At 40.2% G+C, this 22,284-nt stretch overlaps 2 protein-coding genes across 2 annotated transcripts; one reads left to right on the forward strand and one right to left on the reverse strand.

The window, feature by feature from the left end:
- Positions 1-2,325: 2,325 nt before the first annotated feature.
- Positions 2,326-6,894, reverse strand: slc25a51b (solute carrier family 25 member 51b). Its single transcript, XM_036568629.1, has 2 exons — positions 6,786-6,894; positions 2,326-4,857 (listed from the first exon to the last, which is right to left on the reverse strand). The coding sequence occupies exon 2, from the start codon at positions 4,780-4,782 to the stop codon at positions 3,844-3,846; it is 939 nt and encodes a 312-aa protein (XP_036424522.1). The 5' UTR covers positions 4,783-4,857; positions 6,786-6,894; the 3' UTR covers positions 2,326-3,843.
- An 889-nt stretch (positions 6,895-7,783) lies between these two features.
- cenpu (centromere protein U) lies at positions 7,784-17,308 on the forward strand. The gene is made up of 12 exons (XM_036567833.1): positions 7,784-7,919; positions 8,425-8,533; positions 8,733-9,006; positions 9,227-9,296; positions 9,457-9,570; positions 10,222-10,342; positions 10,682-10,784; positions 10,920-10,998; positions 11,177-11,224; positions 13,300-13,361; positions 13,528-13,684; positions 16,662-17,308. The coding sequence occupies exons 1-12, from the start codon at positions 7,872-7,874 to the stop codon at positions 16,782-16,784; spliced, it is 1,308 nt and encodes a 435-aa protein (XP_036423726.1). The 5' UTR covers positions 7,784-7,871; the 3' UTR covers positions 16,785-17,308.
- The last annotated feature ends 4,976 nt before the right edge of the window (positions 17,309-22,284 follow it).

The following is a 22,284-nucleotide window of genomic DNA, read 5'->3' on the forward strand; positions in this document are numbered from 1 at the left end:
CCTGTTGTTGAACTGTTGTGTTTTTCCCAGCTTTAAACAAACATGCTTAAAAGCTTCTGGCCCACTGTTCAGTTCATCTCATCTGCTCTCCAGTGTTGCAGTATTCCTGTTTGTTCACATATTCAGGGACCCTTAAAATGACTTGTGCGCAAATTGGTTTTCATATCAACATAATAAATCATCACTCACATTTGTGTGCAAGCATATCTGCAGCGGGAGATTACAGACTAAGACTGGGATTAGATGCTGTTAAATTCCTTTGCAATTCAGACCAAGCAAGTGATTAGATTAAGGTGGATCTGTCTGTCTGCTAGCAGTCATATCCGGTCTCATCTGCTGTATTTCAGCAGCGAAAGGAAGGGTGAGCTTTAGGGCTCAGGTTTTCTTTGTAAAACTCCACTGTGGAACTACTGCAATTAAATATAGTGCAAATGATTTGGCAGAAAAACTGCTGTTCTTAAAACAGGCATTAAATACAGTTGTATGCAAAAGCTTATAGGCAAATTTCAATGTGCAATTTCTATTCATTTTTTATTTATTTGCTAAGTTTAACATATTTGGAAAAAAATAATAAAACACAAAATATAAAATGTACCATAACGTTTGCACAGGCCACATGTTATGTTTTTTTTTTTCCAATATATTAATTTCACAGAATAAACAGTAATTGTGCATTAAAATGTGCAGTGTTCCCTGTAAAGGATGTGCTCTTGTTTTAATTTAGAAAATCAACAAAATGTAATCTGACTTGATCTGAATTTGATTAAAAAATTGGGTTAAGCTTTGCCCTTCCTTCATTGTCCAGCCAGGTAAGTCATAAACAAGGAAATCCTTTTAGCAATAAACTAATAATAGAGTGACTAATCGTTTTCTCTGCAGCCTATGCTGGAAGACTAGCATTGCGCATTTAGTGCAGGAGTGGAGAACTGAGGGCCAGAGCCTGGGGCACAGTTTGGGGATTTCCTTGCTCTAGCACACCAACCAAACCTGGTAATTAACTGATGAGTTGAATCAGGTGTGCTTGAGCAGGAACATCACCAAATTGTGCAAGAATCCATCCTTTCAGGACTGGAGTTTCCCAGACATGATTAATGCCTTGGGCATGGCTTCATTTTTGCTGTACATACACAGTAAACACAAGCTACTGCGAATGTTTCTGGGGAACCGGAGAAACCAGAATTCCAGGTGTACACAAACACAGCATAGGGGCCAATAAAAAATAAACGAACAGATGCCAGAATATAGTAGAAGAAGTAATCCTGATAAAGCTTATATCCTGTGAGCAGCAGTTCATATTTTTATACACGGCTATTTATGTCTCCCACTGTATTTTCCACTGATGTCCTCCTTCTGCTGGCTACTGTACGCACTCTGGTGAAGCTGAAGGACTCCACAGAGGCACGACTTCAAGCTCGCAAGGCATTCAAGCTCAATAATTGAGCCCATTATGTCAGCAGAGGTTAGGCAGAGGGAGTTTAAAAGCGTGTCACTAGAGCCAAGGAGCTGTGTGGGAGAGAGTGGGAATGGATGCCTAAGTAGGTGTTCAGAAAATGGAGCAGGTTTCACAGACATCCATGTAAACATCTGGATTAATGAAGGCCTTTCCAAGATGCATTTGAAAGACAAAATCCAGAAAACAGTAAGAGTGTAACAGTACAAGTTGCAATACAGCATCCAAAAATGGATGTTTATAATAGCTATAGTTAATTTTGTCCTCTGAGGGTCTCTCCTGTGCTCTCTTGTGTGGAAAACACTGTCAATGACTAGGCATCCAGATGCATCCTACCAGAGTAAAGTGGGTGGGGCTTGTGCCATACACTCACCCATGTTCAATGACAGGGCTTTTTATCTGAAACTGCACAGAAATTGTAGGTGATTTTGGGGGTTTGTTATGTTAGAAGTCTGGCACGTCAAGCAAGGTTCTCTCATATGCTATCTTGTGTGGAAACCTCGATGATCAAAGCTAGGCATCTGTGTGTGTCCTATCAGAGTAAAGTGGGTGGGGATGTGGAAGGGACTTATGCCATTCATTAGGGGTTATTTTGTTAGAAGGCTGGCACGACAGGCATTGAAAAAGTTCTACTTGAGAACTTTTCTCTTGGCCAAATCAATCCATTTAATATATTAAATTAATTAAATTAAATTAATTAAAGCTCTATAGAATCAAGTTGCTTAACACATGAAATATCGAAAATCAAATCAAATCTTGTCCTGTAAATTAATAATCCTATGGAACCAAAAATACATGTATCGTTACACCCTACAAACACAGTGACACTAAAGCATTTTGAATAAACTGAAAGCAGAAAAACATTCAGACAAGAGTATAATAATAAGTCAGTGTAATTGTTCATTGTTTACTTTTCACTTACAATGTCAGGGAAGTTTCGCACTCATCACAACACACACATACAAAAAGAAAAAAAAACTTGGATTTTATCCAATTGACAAGCAATGACTTAAGAGGCTTTTTCATCTGATGGTCCTCCAGTGTGCCATAATCTGTTACACCACAATGTAAACTAAAGGCACAATAAGTACAATTTTCGCATTTTACTTGCAAGTTCCAAACTACTTAGTCTCTGCTAGTCACACAGCTAGTCACACTATGTAACCTGCACCACTTCCATACACCTCTTTAGAAAATGGACATATTTTCCCAGTTGTCAGACTTAAGATTTCACTTTCCACCACCATGTAGTATTCTCTACACTTCACAAGTAGATATATTTTTTTTCTTATTTATTCATAGCCAAAACTCAGTGTAGAAAGATTTTCTCCTATCGTCCTGTCAGTCCCATTAAGGTGGGATAAATCATTTGTAACTACTGGCCATGCCACCTAAGTGCTACGAGGTCAGGCTCCCAAGTGCCATGTGACCTCACAGATGTCGGATTGACTGACATGGTGACATAGAAAACTGGACACCTGTCCTTCTCTGCTCAGGGAGAATGCAGCCATCCACATTCTCTGGTATGGCTTAATGAGCATCCCAGCTACGTTCGTGTTTCTCCATAATTCATCAAATTGTAATGGAACATTTGATTTCTTGTTTCTTTCACAATGTCAAAATGAGCAGAGTGCTACAGAATGGACTGAATAATTGTCTGGTATGGTCCAGGCACCAATTTGTGCATTTTATTAAGGATCGATACAATTAACAATAGAAAATGGACTTCCTCTCCATAACTCAAAAACTGTGTTCAGCCTCGTAACATTAGTTCTTAATCCCCATTTAGGGGCCTCACAGACCACTTCTCAATACTCATAGCAGTAAGGACATAAAAAAGGGGTCAATACAGGTTTGCAGCACATTTTTTGCCAGGTATGAGTTGAACATTCAGGCAACACAACATGAACAGTTCTTTTATGATCTTTTATGAAGTGCAGTTCGACCTGTTCATGGATACAAAAGGAAACGGCAGTGTCCTAGATGTCAAACAAAGACTGTGCTGTGGTAAAGAACACAAGATTCTCAGCTCGGGCTGAGGGGGTATTCCAGAAAGCAGGATTTGTCAGTTAACCAGACAAGTAAAGCCCAAATATCAAGCCTGTCCAATACAAGGAGATTCCTATTGGACAATCTTCACTTTTGGTTTATTCATCCATCTTACTGACAAATCCAGGAGGACATTTCACAATGCAGGTTTTCTCAATAAAGCTGGATCGCTTAAGCCCAAAACAGGGACTGACAATTAAGAACTTCTCCTATTGGACTTTGGGCTTAAGTAGCTAACTGAGAAATCCTGCTTTGTGAAATATCCTCTTGCTCTGTGAAACACCCACTTAGATGGCAAACATCCTCAAGTCCGCTCACTCGTCTGTCCAACCCTCCATCCCTCCTCAGACAACTTTGAGCAGGAGTTCGTAAGTGGCGTTGATGATGCCCCATGAGAGCAGTGAGCGGTGGTAGTTGAGCGTGGCTCCACGGAACAACAAGGCCACGCTCCCACCTCTTTCCCTCCACACGGTGGCCAGAACCCGCAAACAGGGCACAAACTCACCGCCCACCTGCGCCTGCGCTCGCGACTTCACCACATTCAGTGGGTAAAACATGATGCCCAGCGCTGCACCCAGTAGCCCACCACATACAAAGTCGTTGAGCAGGTGGCCCGTCTTGGTGTGGGCGTCGGGCAGACGCTGCTTGATGGGCCCACGCAGACCGAAGAAGAGCACATTGCTGGGTCCATTGCGCAGCAGCACAGGTACCAGACCACGATAACATTCTTTCACCCCGTAGTCGCGGAGCAGAGTCCGGAAGGCGTGGGCCGTGTTTTGGAAGCGCCCATTGTGACGGTGGTCCTGCAGCAGCGTCTGCACCCTCTCGAACGGTGTCAAAGCGGCCTCAGCCGTGCCAGCCAGAGCAGCTGCCACGCTGCGGGTCAGCAGCTCAGGCGCACCACTGGCACGTGCATGCCGCAGGAGCAGGCGGGAGAAGTCCTCATACAGGCCAAACATGATGGCCACTGTGGTGGTCTTCTGCAACAGCGGAGGCAGGAGGCCGCGATACAAGTTGCGTAAGCCCTCGCGCTGGAGCTGCCGCACAGCCTCTGTAGCCCGCACGCCATGCAGCTGCTGCCGAAAGAGCACCTTCTGGATGGGGAACGTGATGATGATGTTAGTGAAGGCGGCCACAGAGCCACATACATAGTGTTTCCCTCGAGGCCCAAGCCCGGTCCCTCGACCAGCCGCAAAGACAGGCCCGCTGTTACTCAGCTTGCCTTGCGCCGGGACCTGGGGTTGGCGGGCTGATTCGGGGTCCATGGTGGTGACCACCCCCATGGGAAATTAGGCATGCAGCTTGCTGGTGCAGTGGAATTCCACATCCATATGAATGTCCTTCAATTGTATTTTAACCTGTATGTGAAGAAATTTTAAGACCTACGTTAAATAATTATCATAATTTCAGTAATTAAGTAATCATCAGCGTTTCAGTGCCTTGGACAAACATGACTAGCTTGTGGCTAATAAATAACATGGCAGCTAGAAGTCTGCAAGCATGGCATAATGAAGATGGCATTTAGAACATAACTGGGTTTTTAAAATCTGGAACTAATCAAAGATTAACCCAACATCTCAATTCAGCAACTTTTTGTTCATAGATGCCATATCTAGGCATAAGTTTTTTTCTTTTTTATGCAAAGGCTAATGCTTGTTTCAACTCCAGTGATAAGACTTGTTACATAACTACAGGGCCAGTGCACAGTCCAAGACTTGGACAGTAGGTCCGACGATTAAATGACATCACAGGGCTGTGCTTAAATATTTGTAGCCTAGTTGGCAAAGAAGATTCAATGCAGTTAGAAGCACTACAATAATAACCCATCAAATAAGTTGACCTGGACTTATATGAGATGTAAGCCATAGATTTGCCTTATGTAAGATAACTAGCTGCTAACTTAATAAGCCAGCACATTAAGTTAATTCAACTTACATAAGCTACACCTGACAGCTTGTCTACCGGTGGGCAGACATATATCACAATACTTAAAGAAGAATATCAAAAACTAGGAAAGCAATGATTCACATGTAACATTTCACATACTATGTCACACTAAATCCAATTAAATCTCCACTTAATCAAATAAGCAGTTGGGAAGTGTTTTAAGTACTGATCATATCCATGATACACACAGAAAAGCATACTGTGACCTACTGTAATGTAATTTATCACAATAACAATAAACACTGTCATATTGCTCAGCTCTAAGCCTGTCAACACCGATCTTTTACAGCGTACATGAGAGATATATTTGCCAGAAACCTGGTGGGTCTGACCAGGGATCGTGAGTGGTCATGAATGGGCTAGTAGATCTTTTTTCTCTCATGAGGAAACAACCTGCTCTCAAATGAGACTTCAAGCACAACATTAGAAGTAAAATCTCAGCACAGACATTTGACCACTTCCTGCTGTCTGCAGTTCCCATAACATGAGCTAACTATGTTTCTAAGCCATTATCAGCCTGGCAAACTAAGTTTGCACCAATAAACAGCTTTGAAGCACGAAGGAGATGTTCTTTTGGATAAACTGTCTACGTATTGTTCGGTTAGTACGCATTACTTTCTAGAAGAATATATGAATGAAGATTTACAGAGGAACACGCCCACATTCACGCTCTACGCTTTGAGATCGGTATTAAGCCTCTCAAATGCGGCTGGTTAAAAAGTGAGCCTTTATTCTTTTCTGCCGCGTCAAAGATAAAAACTCCCAGATCATTGTAAGGTATAGTTTAGATGGGCAGTGCCTATCCTAGCCTGTACGACTGATAACTCCAACAATAATGATCGCGTCATGCACAACCAGGCGTTCATCAAACCTGCATATGTTAACGCTTTAGGAATGTCATACAAATCCATCACATTATCACAGCTTAATCGCCAAGTGACATTCCGTTAAAGCTAGCGGTGTCAAGGCAGTCTAGCTGCTACCCTGCAATACAGCCTTCAAATATACCAGCCCTGTCTTGCAAATATACACAGTGGTCACCATACTTACTCACCTAGAACCGTCTACCTAAATTACTACAGGCTCCTTTGTGTGTCAGAAGCTTAACAATTACTATACAGGCGTTAACAGCACAACATTTATCATGACAGTTGCTAACTAACGTTAGCTTAGCAGCGCTGACATTGGCTGAGACTCCAGCAGGCGGGCGGCATGTTCGGGCCAAAGGCGAGCCGTGACTTGCAAGAAATGCTATCACTTCCGCCCCATACGTGCATTACAAAAAGCCCAAATGAATTCTGTGACAATGCAGGTTTAAACTACGCGTCGCTGTAATTACCTGAGCTGACTGGCCGAAATGCTATTTGGTGACAGTGGTCCGAGAAAAGTCCTCCCTGTGACAGGTCGCGCTTTTCTTCTTTTATACGGCAGAGCAGGCTCCACACTGCTGGGCGCTTTACTGACCCCTGGCGGAACATAAACAGATGGTTCTTTTTAGTGGTTTGACCCCGACAAGGTGAAAAGGCGCCGAGCTGTTTATTGCGTGCCCGTTTTATGAAATGGAAGAAATTGAAGAAATGTATTTGTGCCCGTTATATGAAATGTAATATGTAAACACTGTTACCGTTTTACAACATACCATTTACTCCTCAGTCCACACGACCCATATAAGAAAACTAATCTTCAAAAACAGCCCATTTTGAATACAATTATTTTGTAATGTTACGAACACATTTGCACGTACCAGTCTTTTCAGTCTGCAGCAGCTCCGCTTATTCATGTTGAAGTTACAAGAAGTGTTTTAGGCCGGATTGCATACAGGGCAGCCAATCAGAACAGAGGTCATTTAAACATTTCATTCTTGAAAGCACAGTAACAAAAGCCAACAATTTAACTTTCAATCCGTTACACACCAAGTGCAACGCGACCAAACGACACGAAAATGCAAAACAACTTTGTCTGACAACATTTTTTTTGACAGAATATCATCAGTGTGTGTATTAAATAAACTGCAGTGCCGTCGCGCACCAGCAGGAGGCAACATCTACTCGTGTGCACTGCTGCTTGTATCTTGCAGTGTGAGAAGAAAAAATGGGGAGCTGGTCGATTTTCCGAAAGGAAGGGGGTGATGAATTATTAAACCTTTTCTGTCAAGTTATGACCCAAACAGTGATTTCAGTTTTCATTAAAATTATATCTGTCATGAATGTAACTGTATCTTAAATATTGATTGAACTCGATTCCAAACATTTTCCAATATTTTGTCATTTTTGTCGCCCGTCTCACCCATTTTACAACTATAGTATAACCCGAACAGTCTAAACAATTCGCGGGAAACACTCGGGGGAACAGCTGCTAACGGCAGCCGTTAGCTGGACTGATAACACGGTTATTTTGTCGACACTGGTTTTATTTCATTGTGAAAATGAGTCGGATGACACGACTGCTGAAAGGTGTTCAGCAGGAACTCAAGGTTGGCAGATTAAGTTTCATTATGAGGATGTTAGCCAACCTAGCGATGTCTCTGTTTTAGTCCTGTTTACAGTCGCTGTTGTTAAATATGTGCGCTGGTGTTGGTATCATGTCGGTATCCGCACTGGACGGATGTTTTGGGTTTGACCGATATTTCAAACCGGTATGATTTGATGGTTTTTTGTATTCTGTAAGAGCAGAATGTTTAGGTGACGATAGGTTACTGTGCTGAAATGTAGAAATAAATGTAATATTTACTCGTAATGCTAATCCAGGTAGATGTAGGTCTAATTTCTTAAATTTATAAATGCTTATGGATCGACATCCGCATCAGTCCACTAGTCTCATATCGATGACTCTCTGGTTATTGTAATTTAAAATGGTTTGTGAAAATATTCTACACTTACTACTTCAGTTACTTAGATTGTGCTAGTTTAGTTGCATTTCATGTCACATCATGTCCTAAGACTGTATTCCTCGCTGAAGATGTGCCTTTTTATTTCCAGAACAGGAGTCAGAAACCTGCAGAGGATCCTGTACAGTCTCCAGAAAGTCTGGATGTGTCTTTAATAGAGAAGGCCAGTTTCCTTCAAGGAGAACAATATTCTTCTCATGGCATGTCAGACTTTTTCATTAACATGGAGTAGTTTTGTTACAGACACACACACACACATCTTCTAAACCGCTTATCCTTCAGGGTCGCGGGGGTGCTGGAGCTTGTTACAGACTCTGTTAGATATATTAGAGTGATGGAGCTTGATTTTTTTTTAATTAATTTTTTTTAAAAAAAAACATTTGTTGTTTGCTTCTTCAGGTAATCCCTTGCACAGCACTGCTTTAGAAGATGAATGGAGCACTGAACCAGACAGTCATCCAAAGGACACTGCAAGGAGAAAGGCAGGTAAAGAAAGAGTGCAGGAGAAAGCCCAGGATGTCGCAGGGACTCCAAAGAGACCTGAACGTGTTGAAAAAGTTCAGGCCAAAACAAAACAGAAAAGTGATGTCCGAGCACAGAAGAAGACCTCAGAATCCAAAAAGAATCAGAGGCCAACACAGAAGACACAGCAAGGACCAAACTCCCAACCACGGTATTGTTTTTCAAATGTGTTTTGCATAATTGAGATATTTATCACAAACCCAGTATACTTTTATGACTGCCAGTTACTCTGCCTTTGAGCTTGCAAACATAGCTTTTGTAATAGTAACAATAATAATAATAATAATACTGAGTAGTAATGATAAAAACAGTGATTTATGCAAAAATTGTATTTATTATGTACGTATATTTATGTTGATATATGTCCGCAGGCGTTTGCAGACCATCTCGGAGAACAGAGAAAAAGAAGGGAGGAGAAGGGCCCAGTCTGAAGTCTTTGAGGTGAGTTTTTTTTTTTTATGTTCTGTGTAGATTTTTAGTACATATTTACTTTTTTGTGTTTCATTAGTAATTCAAGTTATAACGTTGTCATTCTTATAGTCTGTTTTGATCAACTCTGCATGAAAATATGTAACTGTAATATGGTCTCACTGCTTTCCAGGATCCAACCAGTGAGGGTTCAGCAGGCGATGTGTTACCTGAGGTAGCTCCCGCCAATAGCCAGCGCCGACCCTCATTGTCATCAGAGGAGTTGACTGATGAAGATGAGAGTTTTGTGAGGCTTTTGGCTCATTTTTTTGTGTTGTTTTGTTGTTTTACCAGCAGTTGTTCATCACTGAATTGCCTTTGTAGTTTTTTTGACATCCATTCAGAAAAAAAATGTGTGTGTGTGTGTGTGTTGCCTTTGTTTCTTTGATCTTCTGTCAAAGAATCAACTAATTTGTTTGTACATCCTCTAAATTAAATCCACGATTGCCAGTGATTATTAATCTCTGATTTTAAATAGACCTGTTTAATTACTGGACTTTTCTGGGCCAGTCCAATATTTATTTTGTGACGTTTAAATTACTCTTAAAGTCATAAATGATAACAACAATTATACATGGTGAGTAATAAATTAAATGGCTTAGGATTGTTTCTAAATGTCAACACTGATTGAGAATCCTATGCTGAGATCTATGAATATGCGCGATTGTTCAAATTATAAACGCCCCTTTGCCCTCCCATTTCTAAATGGCTCTAGTTGGTGCTTAGGACTCGGGTGCTGGCCTCATGCCACGGCTCTCATCCTCTCATTGGCACATTTAAGTATATTGGACCTTGACTAAGCTGCTACCTAGTGTCCCCCACGAGTTGCTTTTTTGGATGTACTGAGAAACCATGTAACCATGTCGCCATAATATTTTTGATGCGGCTCTCTTTGCAGCATCCAAGCAGTGAGAAACCCAAACCATCCAGAGTGAGGCTACAGAGGAGATCGAGGTCATCCTCTGGTCACCAGCAGAGAGGTCAGAAACAGAAGAGAAAGTCTTCATCTGGATCCTCAGGTAAAGAGACATTAAGGTTTACTCTACAATCTTACAATGAATAGCATGTGTTCTGTACCATAATGTTGATTTTAAGAAGTCTGAAAAGCATTTTAAAAAGATTCATTTCGGAGTATTATTATCTCGTATTATTTTGTATTAGCTATTGAGTATTATTTGCTTCTATTTCAGGAGATTTTTTTTTTTTTAAGAAGTTGTGTTCTATGTGGAAATAGTCTTTTTTTATTTATTTTTTTTTTTAGATGTTTTTGTTCTGTAGAATTTCTAGTTATATATGCTTAAAATGTATCGCTCTTTCTGAAATACTTTAGTGATAGAAGTACTTTCTTTCTTTTATAGACAATGGAAACCACCGTAAGAGGCAGAAACGTGGAACTATGAAAAATCCAATTGATCTTGATGTTGTTCTTGAAGCATTCCAGGAATTTATCACCCATTACAAGTAAGCATTTAATATCACATGATAAAGATTTCCATGATGTGAAGAGCATTTGTATAACTGGATTTTAAAGATTTGTTATTGTCTTTGTTTTTTTATGACATGGTAAATATAAATATCGATATTTATTTTGTGTAGGGAGACAGTGAACTCTGATTCTGTTAAACAAGCCATAGATGCATTCTCTCACTCATTTGAGGAGCAGCTCACAGAGATGGTGAGCCTGTCTAAATACAATCAGTAAGAAATACTGCATGTGTAACAGAGCAAAGATTATACATGAAAACTCACAGAAACAGATTAAAGAACTGTGATGGTCACAGGATTGTTATAATGAACATCTTTAACAATTTATGATGGAGTGAAGCTAACATTAACAAATGTCTTTGATCCAGATCACAGCAACAAAGGAGTTTAATGATGTGAAGCGGAAAGCTGCAAAGGTAGTGTAACTGAATATTTGTCTCTGTGGCAGTAACTGTTTTACATCACAAGATGGAGACATTGAGTGGATTACAGTCACCGTAATAGTTCCCATACCTATGGAGTTAATTTTGTGCTGAAATATTTGAGAGAAGATTGAGCATGTTAGAGAAAGTAATATTACACTTTGAGAGGACAATTTTGCTGAGGGTGCAGCGAATGAGCATGAATGCACTTGTCAGCACTAAGTATGCAGGTAAACGCCTCCGGATTTGCTCAACAAAACACTCTGGTTTCACTCAAAACTTGAAAACCTGCTCAACATTGCCTTTTCCTTTTCAGGACTTGTACGTGCCTAACACTCTAGTTTCACTCAAAACTGAAAAACTCTCAGCTCAAAACTCTTAGGTTTCACATCTGCTGGACTCCAGCCAATCAGGCAGTCCTGTTGTTCGGACCAAAGTCAGGTACATGGAGCCGAACAGTGACCGCCCACTTTTTTAGCGGCTCTTGTACAATACGTATAAATCCCATAGACATTTTAAAATATCCTTCTATAAAGAGTTTTAAGCACTCAACCGAACCAACCAACCACGAGATAAATCATAATGTTAAAGAAATGAAATCCGAAAAAAAAAAATTCAAAAAAGTTTTGAAAAACGAACAAAAAGGCAAAGGTACAAGGCTGTGTATTTAACATGTTTAATGTTGGAATGAACTATATATCCCACAATGTACTGTGAACGGTTTCAACCAATCACTTTAACTCCTTTTCCACCAACTTTTGCAGCTGCGTATGTTCTCTGTTGTGTTTTTGTATTTTCTCATTATTATTTTTTTATTTCATAATTAAAAGTCTTAACAGTCTGTTCATTTTATAATTACTGAAAGAGACCCTGAAGGGTGGAGAAAGTTTGGTGCTGCATTGATGTGTTGATGTGTGAAGTAAAGAAGATTTTTGCCACTCTTTAGATGCAAGTTTTTAAGTTTTAATGGTTTTGTTGAGCAAATCCATAAGCATTTACCTGCTTGCTTAGTGCTCAACTGCCTTCAAGTTCATTAGCTGCGCACTCAGAGCACAGTCGTCCTCTCAAAATTTTAATATTACTTTCTCAAACCTCATAATCTTCTCTCGAACATTTTGGCACAAAATTACCTCCATAGGTGGTTACCATTACCTCCTGCAAGGTGGAATACACAGGGAATTCTGACATTTTAAGGGTGAATCGAAACTGTAGTGAGCGGAAATGTTCTGTTGGAAGGGAACTGAATCAGGAATAGTGGACGTCCGTTTATCACGTCACAGGAAGTTGCCAGAAAGTTTACTTTTTTGCAAGTTGTTGCAGATCTCTTGAAGAGTGCGGGTTGCTTCACGTTTGATGACACTGCAGGACGTTCTGAATGAAGGAACAGTCATTGGCAACAATTTGAACACCCCCGGTTAAATGACGTGTTTTGTTGATTTTGGTAGTCAAATTAAGTTAACACATCCTCTACAGGGAACAAATTTAAATGGACAATTTTTGCTAACTTTAATGCGTAATTGCGGAGTGTAACACTGGGGAAAAAGGTGCCTTCTGCCCAATGAGTGCTGGCAACCCCCATGACCCAGGAGGATAAGTGGCTTAGAAGATGAATGAATTAATAAAAACGAATAAAATATTAACTTTTGCACATGCCACTTTTTGGTGTGTGGTTTTTTTTTTGTTTTTTTTTTGTTAAATAAATACAGCAAATACACAGTAGCAAGTGTTGAAATACGCAGAAGTGTGTTTTCCGTAGAGAATGTATTCACTTATTTTCACTTAGAAAATCAACAAAACATCATTTCACCTCATTCACACTTTTGTTGGTGACTGTATTTAATCAACTGCAGTTCTCTTAACTGGCATCTTCAGGAATATAATGGTACTGTGTAGTGGCCCTATAGAATAGAATGTAATTGAATTGACTTCGTAGTCAATTCCCTTTAATGGGAGATGGTGGAGGAAAAATAAGTGATTGCAGACTGACTGTAATTATTCAAATATTTTTCAAGATATTAATTTTAAGATCTCTCATTCTTTCTTTTGTTTTTTTTTCTTCCTTGGCTCAGATTAATAGTACCCTGAACCACAAAAAGACTAGGCTCTTGGAGGCCAAGAATGAACTAATTAAGTAAGTAGTATGTTTAAAAATATAATTTATAAGGAGTTTACTCACTTTGTTTGTTTACTATTCCTATGCTTAGGAGGTTTTTAAAGTCACAGGGTTTAAGTAACTTGGTCTTTTGCAAATAATGAAAAGAGCTTTGATTGATGAAGGGTGGCTTTTGTCTTGCCAGAAGTGAAGCTGATGTGAGGAAACTTCAGAAGGAGCATGATGAGCTTGAACAGAGGCTCAAGGCCTTGAGACAGGGCACCACCTTCCTTACTAACCTGAAGGAGCTGAACCAGAGGTACCTAGAGTATCGCATTGTTCACCCTGATGAGCCAGAAACGGTGAGGAAATATCCTGTATTTAAAAATACAGGATGGTTGATTATCATTGTCCAAGTTAGAGGTTCCTTATTCTTTGAGGAACCCAAACTTGTCCATGTGTTTGAGAACTGTAATAGAACAAAGTTTGGACAGGCTGAATGCCTTGAAAAGCATGTGCACAGAGAGACACCAAAGGGGAAATAAAAAGGCATTATATTCTGTTAAACACTTAAAGCTAAGTTGTGTTAGTTTTGGGGATTTAGAGACCTCTCTGGTGGAAATGTGTAACTGCAGGCAACGTGCAGGAAGAACATTTTCTTGAAAAGAAGTTGACCGATCGCTCGACTTACTGCTACGGCCGCAGACCATTGCCGCTTGCAGTGGCAGAAATTAACATGTAGTGAATAAAATAAATATAAAATATAACAAAATAAAATAAAACATGCATACCTACCATCACTCACTCAAACACACACACACAGTCATACCTGTAAACCTTACATTGTGCAAAGTATGGGTCTAAAGTTAAAGTGCTGAGTGCAGCAGCAGTTAAAAGGGTGTGTAGTGGCAGAGAAAGGGATCAGTGAGGTAACAGTCTGATAAGCGGGGTAATAAGGCAGGTAAGTAATATACTAGAATAAACACTGGTTTGAGGTGTCAATTCCAGAGGATGGAGTTGAATTAGATGCTATATACCAGTATTTATGAAGTGCAGTTTGAAGCTGGAATATTGTTTTTGTGTAATATTTTAACTGTTCAAGAGAGTGATGGCTTGTGGGAAGAAGCTCTTTTGTAGCCTGGATGTCCTGATCCTCATCTGGCTGAAGCGCCGGCCTGAGGGAAGTAGCTGGAAAAGGTGGTGCACGCTTCCTGGTTCTGGAGGCATGCGGTTCCAGCAGTGTGGGCAACTTAACTCCAATAGTCCTCTCTGTAGACCTGATGGTGCGCTGCAGTCTGTGGAAGTCATGCTTGGTGGCTTAGCTGCCCCACACTGTGATGGACATGGTGATGACAGACTCTATGATGGCTGTGTAGGACTGCACCATCAGCTCCTGGGGCAGGTTGAACTTCCTCAGCTGACGCAGGAAGTACATCCTCTGCTGGGCTCTCTTGAGGATGGAGTCGATGTTGAACTTTCCCAACCTCACCTGCTGCTCTCTGCCATTGAGGAAGTTGGTGATCCACTGGCAGGTGGGGGTTGGCACGCTGAGTTGGAGGAGTTTGTTGTGTAGCTGTCCTGGGATGATTGTATTAAACGCTGAGCTGAAGTCCAAGAACAGAATTCTTGCATACGTTCCTGGGTGTTCAAGCTGATGGAGAATAAGCTGGAGTCCCATGTTCACTGTGTCGTCCACCGACCTGTTTGCTCGGTATGCAAACTGCAGGGGGTCTAGCAGAGGATCTGTGATGTTCTTCAGATGGGAGAGCACCAGTCTCTCAAAGAATTTCATGACTACAGAGGTCAATGCAACGGGTCTATAGTCATTCAATCCTGTGATGGTTGCTTTCTTGGGAACTGGTATTATGGTGGAGCGTTTGAAGCAGGAAGGTACGACACACAGCTCCAGTGATTTGTTAAAGAGCGCTGTAAATACTGGCGCGAGCTGGTCGGCACAGGCCCTCAGACAGGAGGGTGATACACCATCTGGTCCTGGTGCTTTCCTCACTTTTTGACTCCTGAAGAGTTGGTGCACGTGCTTCTCGCAGATCTTCAGGGCAGGCTGAATAGATGGCTGAATGACAGGACGGTGTGAATCTGTGCTGAATGGGTGTGTGGAGCTGGGCTTTTCAAACCTGCAGTAGGTGTTAAGCTCATCAGCCAGCTGACGATCACCTATTGTCTGGGGGGGGGTGTTCTTTTGTAGCTGGTGATGTTCTGCAGGCACTTCCAGATGGTTGATGGCTGATTTGTGGACATCATCCTACTCAGCTTGTTTGAGTAGCTCCTCTTTGTTCACATAGACGTGAACTCCCTCAGACAATAAATTGGTTTGCAGTTTATAAAAAGTGTTTCCAGGTTAGGGCTGCATGTTTTTGTTAACACTGTGACATCTGCACACCAGCCTTGGTTGATGTATAAGCAGATTCCGCTGCCTTTGTTCTTGCCCGAGAGCTCCGTGGAGCGGTCTGCTCTGTATAGGTTAAAGCCATGGAGCTGGAGCGCGCTGCTGAAGTAACGTGGCAGTCATGGCTATCAGGCTTACTGTGAAGTAAGTTCACCATTCAACGTTTATTCCCAGTAAACATAAAGCGGGAATTAAACCACGGTTACACTTTTTTTGGTATTTTGCTGGGATCAGCAGTTGTGGCCATCGGACTGAAGGCACTGCCATCTTGGTAAGCTACAAGAATTTGCGTGTTGTTCACGTGATCAGTTGCTTCGTAACTCTTTAGAATGACTTCATTTATTTTAACTTTTTATACTGTTATAATTTTGTATTTTATAATATTTAGTGATGCACTTTATTTAGGATATTCTTTAATTTGCGGGATTTCTCATACATGCTCCGACCTGCTCCTGCCTGCTGCAGGCTAGTTACCCGCTCGCTCCCGCGCACGACACTGAAAATTAGCTCCGCATCGCAAGATATTGTGGCAGACCTCTACACTACACTAAAGTGCTACTCAAAACTTTTCTCAAGGAAAACATGCATGCCAGATCTGCAATATGCTGCAAAATAAGTTAGGTTTCATTCACGATCAAGTTCCCCTTCTTTCCCAAGAAACCCCTGCCCAAAATGTCTGTGCATGTGCCTGGCCTGTCCTCGAAGGACTTGGTTGGGCACTACTGTATCGTTTCACCCAGTCATGTGTTCACGAAAATCTTAACATATTTCTGATCTCTGATTAGATGTTGTTTTACTGCTGTTTGAGCAGCATCCTGGTCATAGTCCTGAGGCTCTAATATTGGAAATTTATCTTCTGCTATGGACTCTGGTTTCTTATACATAAAGGTCTTTTATTTTGTTTTCTATGAACTTTTTTTCCTTTCTGACAGTATGGCCCTTCCTGCATGCCAGCAATGCTACTGGAGGCCAGGAGCATCATGGGAACTGAAAACCAGTTGAAGACCATCAATGACAAGCTGCAGCAGGTCTTGGAAGAAAATGGTCACAAATAGAATTGTATATGCTTGGTTAAAATTAAATATTACATGTTTAGTAATGTATATAAAGAAGGTCCTTTTAATTGTATTTTAAACAGATTGCAGGTCTGTGCCCGGTGACCATCAGCTGAGTTGAGACAGTAAAGACCCCCCAGTGACGTTAAACAATTCAGCTTGTTTACGAATAGTTAAAGTTTTTTGTTTTTTTTACCTAATGCAAACCACAGCAAGACACTAGTATTCTCACAAGTAAACATAACTGAACTTTTTAACATGCTAAATAATGTGATATTCTACTTCAGTCCACATTGTACCTAGCATAGATGAAGATGATCTAGAACTCTGACTGTACTGGTTAAACATGCTCAATGCAGCCGACAGAGATCATGCCTGTACAGTATTCTGCCTATGTTCAAGGAGAATTCCACCAGTTTTTTAAAATTTCTTTATACTGAAATGGTTAAAATGTAAATATATTCATTCAGAATGGTGTAATGTGCCATGCTCTGTTCTAGAGCCAGAATTGTTCAGTGATAGGAAACATCTGCCTGACATCTGTCTCTAAAAGCTACCTCCCCGAAAGGCGTTACATGAAATGCTTATGAATATGCCGACTGATGCATGAGATGTATGTATGTATGTATGTATGTATGTATGTATGTATATTTTTGATAGTTTTTGATAGTTTTAACAAGGTTTTTTTTTTGTTTTAAACCAGCATAGAGATACATGCAGGGTGTTGTAAAGCAAAATAGTACCAAAGAAAAGGTTTTCTTTTTGGGTTTACCACTATTTTACCATTATCAACATTGCATATAAAAGCTCAGATATGTGTAGGTAGGACTGGGCTATATGGCAGAAAATATTTTACCATACTACTTCAAGACATTTTCACAATACCCAATATGTAGCACAATATTTAGTTTTTTTCTGAGTTAAAAAGTTGAAACAGACTAAATAGAACCTGTAGTGCCACATATAAAAATAACATTAATGATAATGATGATAATAAACCTACAATGTTTATATGATTTTTTTTTTTTTACTCAGTGTTCACTTATACAACCTGTACTGCACTAAATCCAATTAAACAGGTCTATTTATGCTCCCTTTGTATTAAAATAAGTTAGTCAATGTTCTTTAAGTGCAGATGATATCCATGATGTTCTTAGAAATGTGTGTTGTGGCATACTTTATCACAATAACAATAAAATATTGTCATATCAACCACTATAGGTCATTTTGGATAGTAAATAAAATGGCCATATTTGTGTTGACATTGCGACCCGGTTTCCTATCCGCACCACTGTAAAGAATTATTGAATGCACCATTTCACATCCCACCCTGAATGATTTTATTTACATCTTAAATTATACAGAATGTTTTAAAATTTGGTGGAATTATCCCACTTTTCCATGGAAAACTAATCCTGTTTGAATACTGCTAAAGACAAAGTGGGTAGAGAGGGGAGATCATATCCTTTAATACTCTGTTTTAAAGGAAACTGGACCTAATAAACTGCTTTTCTCATACATAGTTTTTTGCTCTCACACAGAGACACATGCTAGTGTATGTGTTCCCAGGTAATACAGGAAAATTTCATAAGGTATTAATATTGTTGCCAACAGATGTACGACCTACAGCCTACATAACTACAACCATTCACTAGAAAGGGCTGGGCAGACGTGAGCGAACGTTGATTAGTGTATATCACTTGGGGTAAAAAGTCATCGCCAGGTTTTAGCTATCAATAACCTTTTAAAGCTTCTAATATTCGACAGTTTCTAGGTAAGAAATTAGGTTTCCCTTGGGGTGAAGCCCATGTCTCTTCCTTTACTGTGTATTGCTATTATAATTTGTCTGATTCACAAACATGGGAAAGGTCTTTTTTAAAAATCAGACATTTGTTTGGATAGTCTTTGTATTGGTGCTCCAACTGCCATCATATCAGCGAGATGACTATTAGATTTTTTTTGTATAAAAGTACAAACGCTGTCACATTGTACAAAAAAGCACTTGCTTTTACAGACATTTACACTGGAATGTAATATGTTCAGCATGAACAACTGGAATGTAATGTGTAACAGCATGAACAACTTAGTCATGGTGAAAATGGTTTTAAAAAATGCCAAATCATTATTGGAGGAACTTTAACAATATATTAATATATTGCATACCCATACCTCTTTGTAAAACTTTGATAGTTTTCAGTTATTCTGTCATTGCAGGTACAGTATAATGTTCCTTCTAAAGCATTAAGGCTGATACAAATTTCACGGTCCAAAATCAAGTTCAGGTCTTTTCCTGTGGAATGAAGAGTTATCTTGTGATTGTGGTGGCAAACTGGAAAAATGCCTGAGAAGGTGAGACACCAAAGAAACACAGGAACAGGATTTGGTCCATGTAGCCTTTAAGAACAGGGAAAATTGTAAACTGCATTACTGAGCACTCCAAAATGGATTGGGAAACAGTCACCTAGTAACTAGGAGGACTGTGTGGGAAAAGTATTTGCCACTTTAGTTACTTAATCAACCCATTAACCAAATTTAGTTGAATACTGTTAGCCTGGTTGAATCTAAACATTGCTTAAATAGAACCTTTCCAGCAATGTAAAGTAGGCTAAAAGTCTCAACAAGCAACACACTGAGATAGATGAGAACCTGTGAATATGTAAGGAACTGCAAGCCTTGCTTGCCTCAGAAAAGGTCAGCGCTCATGATTCCACCATTAGAAAGAGTGTTGCAAGGCAAAAACTACAACTAACCATGAGGAAGATAAAGGCTCATCTCACATTTGCCAAAAAAGCTTGATGGTAGGTAACTTTGGAATAATGGTCTAATGAGTCAAACATGGAACTTTTTAGAAGACGGGATCCCGTTGTGTCTGGCGTAAAGCTAACACAGTGTTCTGCAATACGAACATCATACTAACAGTCAAACGTTGTGGTAGTGTTATGGTGTGAGAATGCTTTGTTGCTTCAGGGCCTGAACAGCCAATTGATGGAACCATAAATTCCGCTTTTTATCAGAAAATCCTGCAGAAGAATGTCCGGACATCGGTATGCGATCTGAGTCTTAAGTGTAATTGGGTTATGCAGTAAAGAATAACCCAAAGTACAAAAGCAAGTCTACTTCTGAATGGCTCAAAAGAAATAAAATTAAGGTTTTGGAGTGGCCTAGTCAAAGTCCTGACTTGAACCTCATTGAGATGCTGTGGCAGGATGTTAAACAAGCTCAAAAGGCTTCCAGTGTAGCTGAATTGAGGCAAGAGTGAGCCACAATTCCTCTACAGAAATATGAAAGACTGATATCCAGTTACGGGAATCTTTTGGTTGCACAAGTTCTTATACCAGTTTTACGTTTAAGGGCAGTTACTTTTAGATGCTGAAAACACTTTCATTCAATAGATGAAATGATCATCTAAAAAATGTATTTTGTGTTTCCTCTTGACTTATATTACATTTTGGAGGACCTGAACCCATTTAGTTTGATTAATATGCAAAAATAAATAAGATGGGAGCTAATACTTATACACAGCACTGTGTGCCCACTTTTAGCACCTCGCAGGTTTAAGCCACACTCAATTTGTAATTTAAAAGAAGTTACTGAAAAAAGTGTCATTCAGGAAATATTAGCTTAAAACTTAGCGTAAAATGACATGCAGCCTTAGGGGGGAGGAGGACTATTAACTTAAGGTGTAGTAGTAATAGTAGTAACAGTGCTCTGAGTATTAGAAAATTCCATTTCCAAAAATATAACTGGGTAGACTCCAATGATAAAAATGTAGCAGCCAGAGATTCATCTAAAACAGTGATGTGTATATTATTACATATACAAATAAAAATGTACAACCCCAATTCCGAATTGTTTGACATGTATTAAGCTGAGCTTTTATCTTATGAACTTCATTGTTTTGTAAATATATGCTGATTCCAAATTTGAGGCCTGCAACACATTCCAAAAACAGGAATAGGAGCATGTTTTCCACTGTGTTACATCACCATTCCTTTTAATAACACTTAGTAAACACTTGGAAACTGAAGACACCAACTGATTCAGTTCTGAAAGTGTAATTTTTTGCCATTGTTCTGTTGTACAAGCTTTTAGCTGTGCAGCCATACAGGGCATTTGTTGTCATTTGAGCTTAGTAAGTCACACATTTTTAATGGGCTGTTGTAACACATGTAGAACATGGCTTGATGTTGTTAATATAACCTTGGGTATCCCTGAAAAAGATGGCAGCTAAAAGGCAGCACATTGTAGCGTCCTCCTACCATGCGGCTATGCGGAGCGGTGAGGGCGGAGTACCGCTGTGGTGGCAGTGAGGAAGACTTAAATCGTGTAAATAGTTGTGGTTTGAAAGATGTATATATGTGTAGTTTGTGGTGTTCTGTGCCGGGCTGTGGGGCTGGTTGGGCAGGTTTAGTGGTCGCCATGGACTGATTGTGTGTGGCTGGAGGTGACCCAGCTTCACGGCTGTTCTGTGGCACTGGCGGTGGGTCTCTCCTGCTGCATGTAAATAAGAAAGCACTCTTTTGAAGCACTGTGTGTCCTGCATCTTCTTCTATGCGGACGCCTAACAACATGCCATTTTATTGTGTGCTCTTTGCATTTCAGATGTTCCTGATGAGAGTTCTGTGATTGTTTAAATTAATCTAGGCATTCGTGTGATGCAACACATGTAAATCATATTTGCTTTGGTTACAATAATCAAGCTCAGTCTTCAACTATGTTAGTTCAAGCATTCAGTGTGTTATTAATTTACTACAAGGCACGTCAAGCCCCTGCATTGCTTAGACCAGAAGTATCAAACTGCACCTCAGAATCTTGTGTTTTTCCTTCTTCAGCACTGATTGATCAATTGAAGACCTTGAACATTAGTTTATGAGTTGATGTACTAGCAGTTTAAAGATTCAGGCATGTTATAGCAAATAGAAGTAAACTCTGCAGTGCTGTAGCCCTTCAGGAATGCAGTTACACACATCTGACACAGACAACAGGCATGCATTCAGTTTAAGTCACAGTGCACATTTCCCTGGCTCTGCTCCATTTGAAATGGCTGAAAGTTCAGTACAAGTGAAACGATGCTGAGCTCTGTATTTGTACAGTGGTACATTGGTAGTGTTTTTTCCCACTGACTGCCCTTGTTTTAGATGACAGCATGGATTACAATCCCAGCACTGCACATATTTGTTCAAAACTTAGTACTTTTTTTTTATTTTCTATACCAGCTGAAAAAATAAAACCTGCCCAAGGAGCTGCTGTGTCAGTTCTACAGAGCTGCCATTGAATCCGTTCTCTGCTAATCCATTACTGTCTGTCATTGGCAACAACCTGCCCTCCCTCCGGGACCTGCACTCATTCCATGTTAGGGAGTGGGCAGGTAAAATTACTGAGGATCCCTCACACCCAGGGCATAGTCTTTTTGCACTACTTCCATTCTGCAGGCCCTACAGAACACCTGCCACCAAAACATCCAGGCACAAGAAGGGTTTCTTTCTGCTAGCCATTCGAT

This window comes from Colossoma macropomum, unplaced genomic scaffold (genome assembly GCF_904425465.1).
Source record: "Colossoma macropomum unplaced genomic scaffold, Colossoma_macropomum, whole genome shotgun sequence".
NCBI lineage: Eukaryota > Metazoa > Chordata > Actinopteri > Characiformes > Serrasalmidae > Colossoma > Colossoma macropomum.

Coding starts and splice junctions, on each gene's coding strand:
- slc25a51b (XM_036568629.1), bottom strand. CDS start 4,782: ATGGGGGTGGTCACCACCATGGACCCCGAATCAGCCCGCCAACCCCAG.
- cenpu (XM_036567833.1), top strand. CDS start 7,872: ATGAGTCGGATGACACGACTGCTGAAAGGTGTTCAGCAGGAACTCAAG. Junction 10,343..10,681: donor GTCTTCATCTGGATCCTCAG/GTAAAGAGACAT, acceptor TTTCTTTTATAG/ACAATGGAAACCACCGTAAG. Junction 10,999..11,176: donor AGGAGCAGCTCACAGAGATG/GTGAGCCTGTCT, acceptor TCTTTGATCCAG/ATCACAGCAACAAAGGAGTT.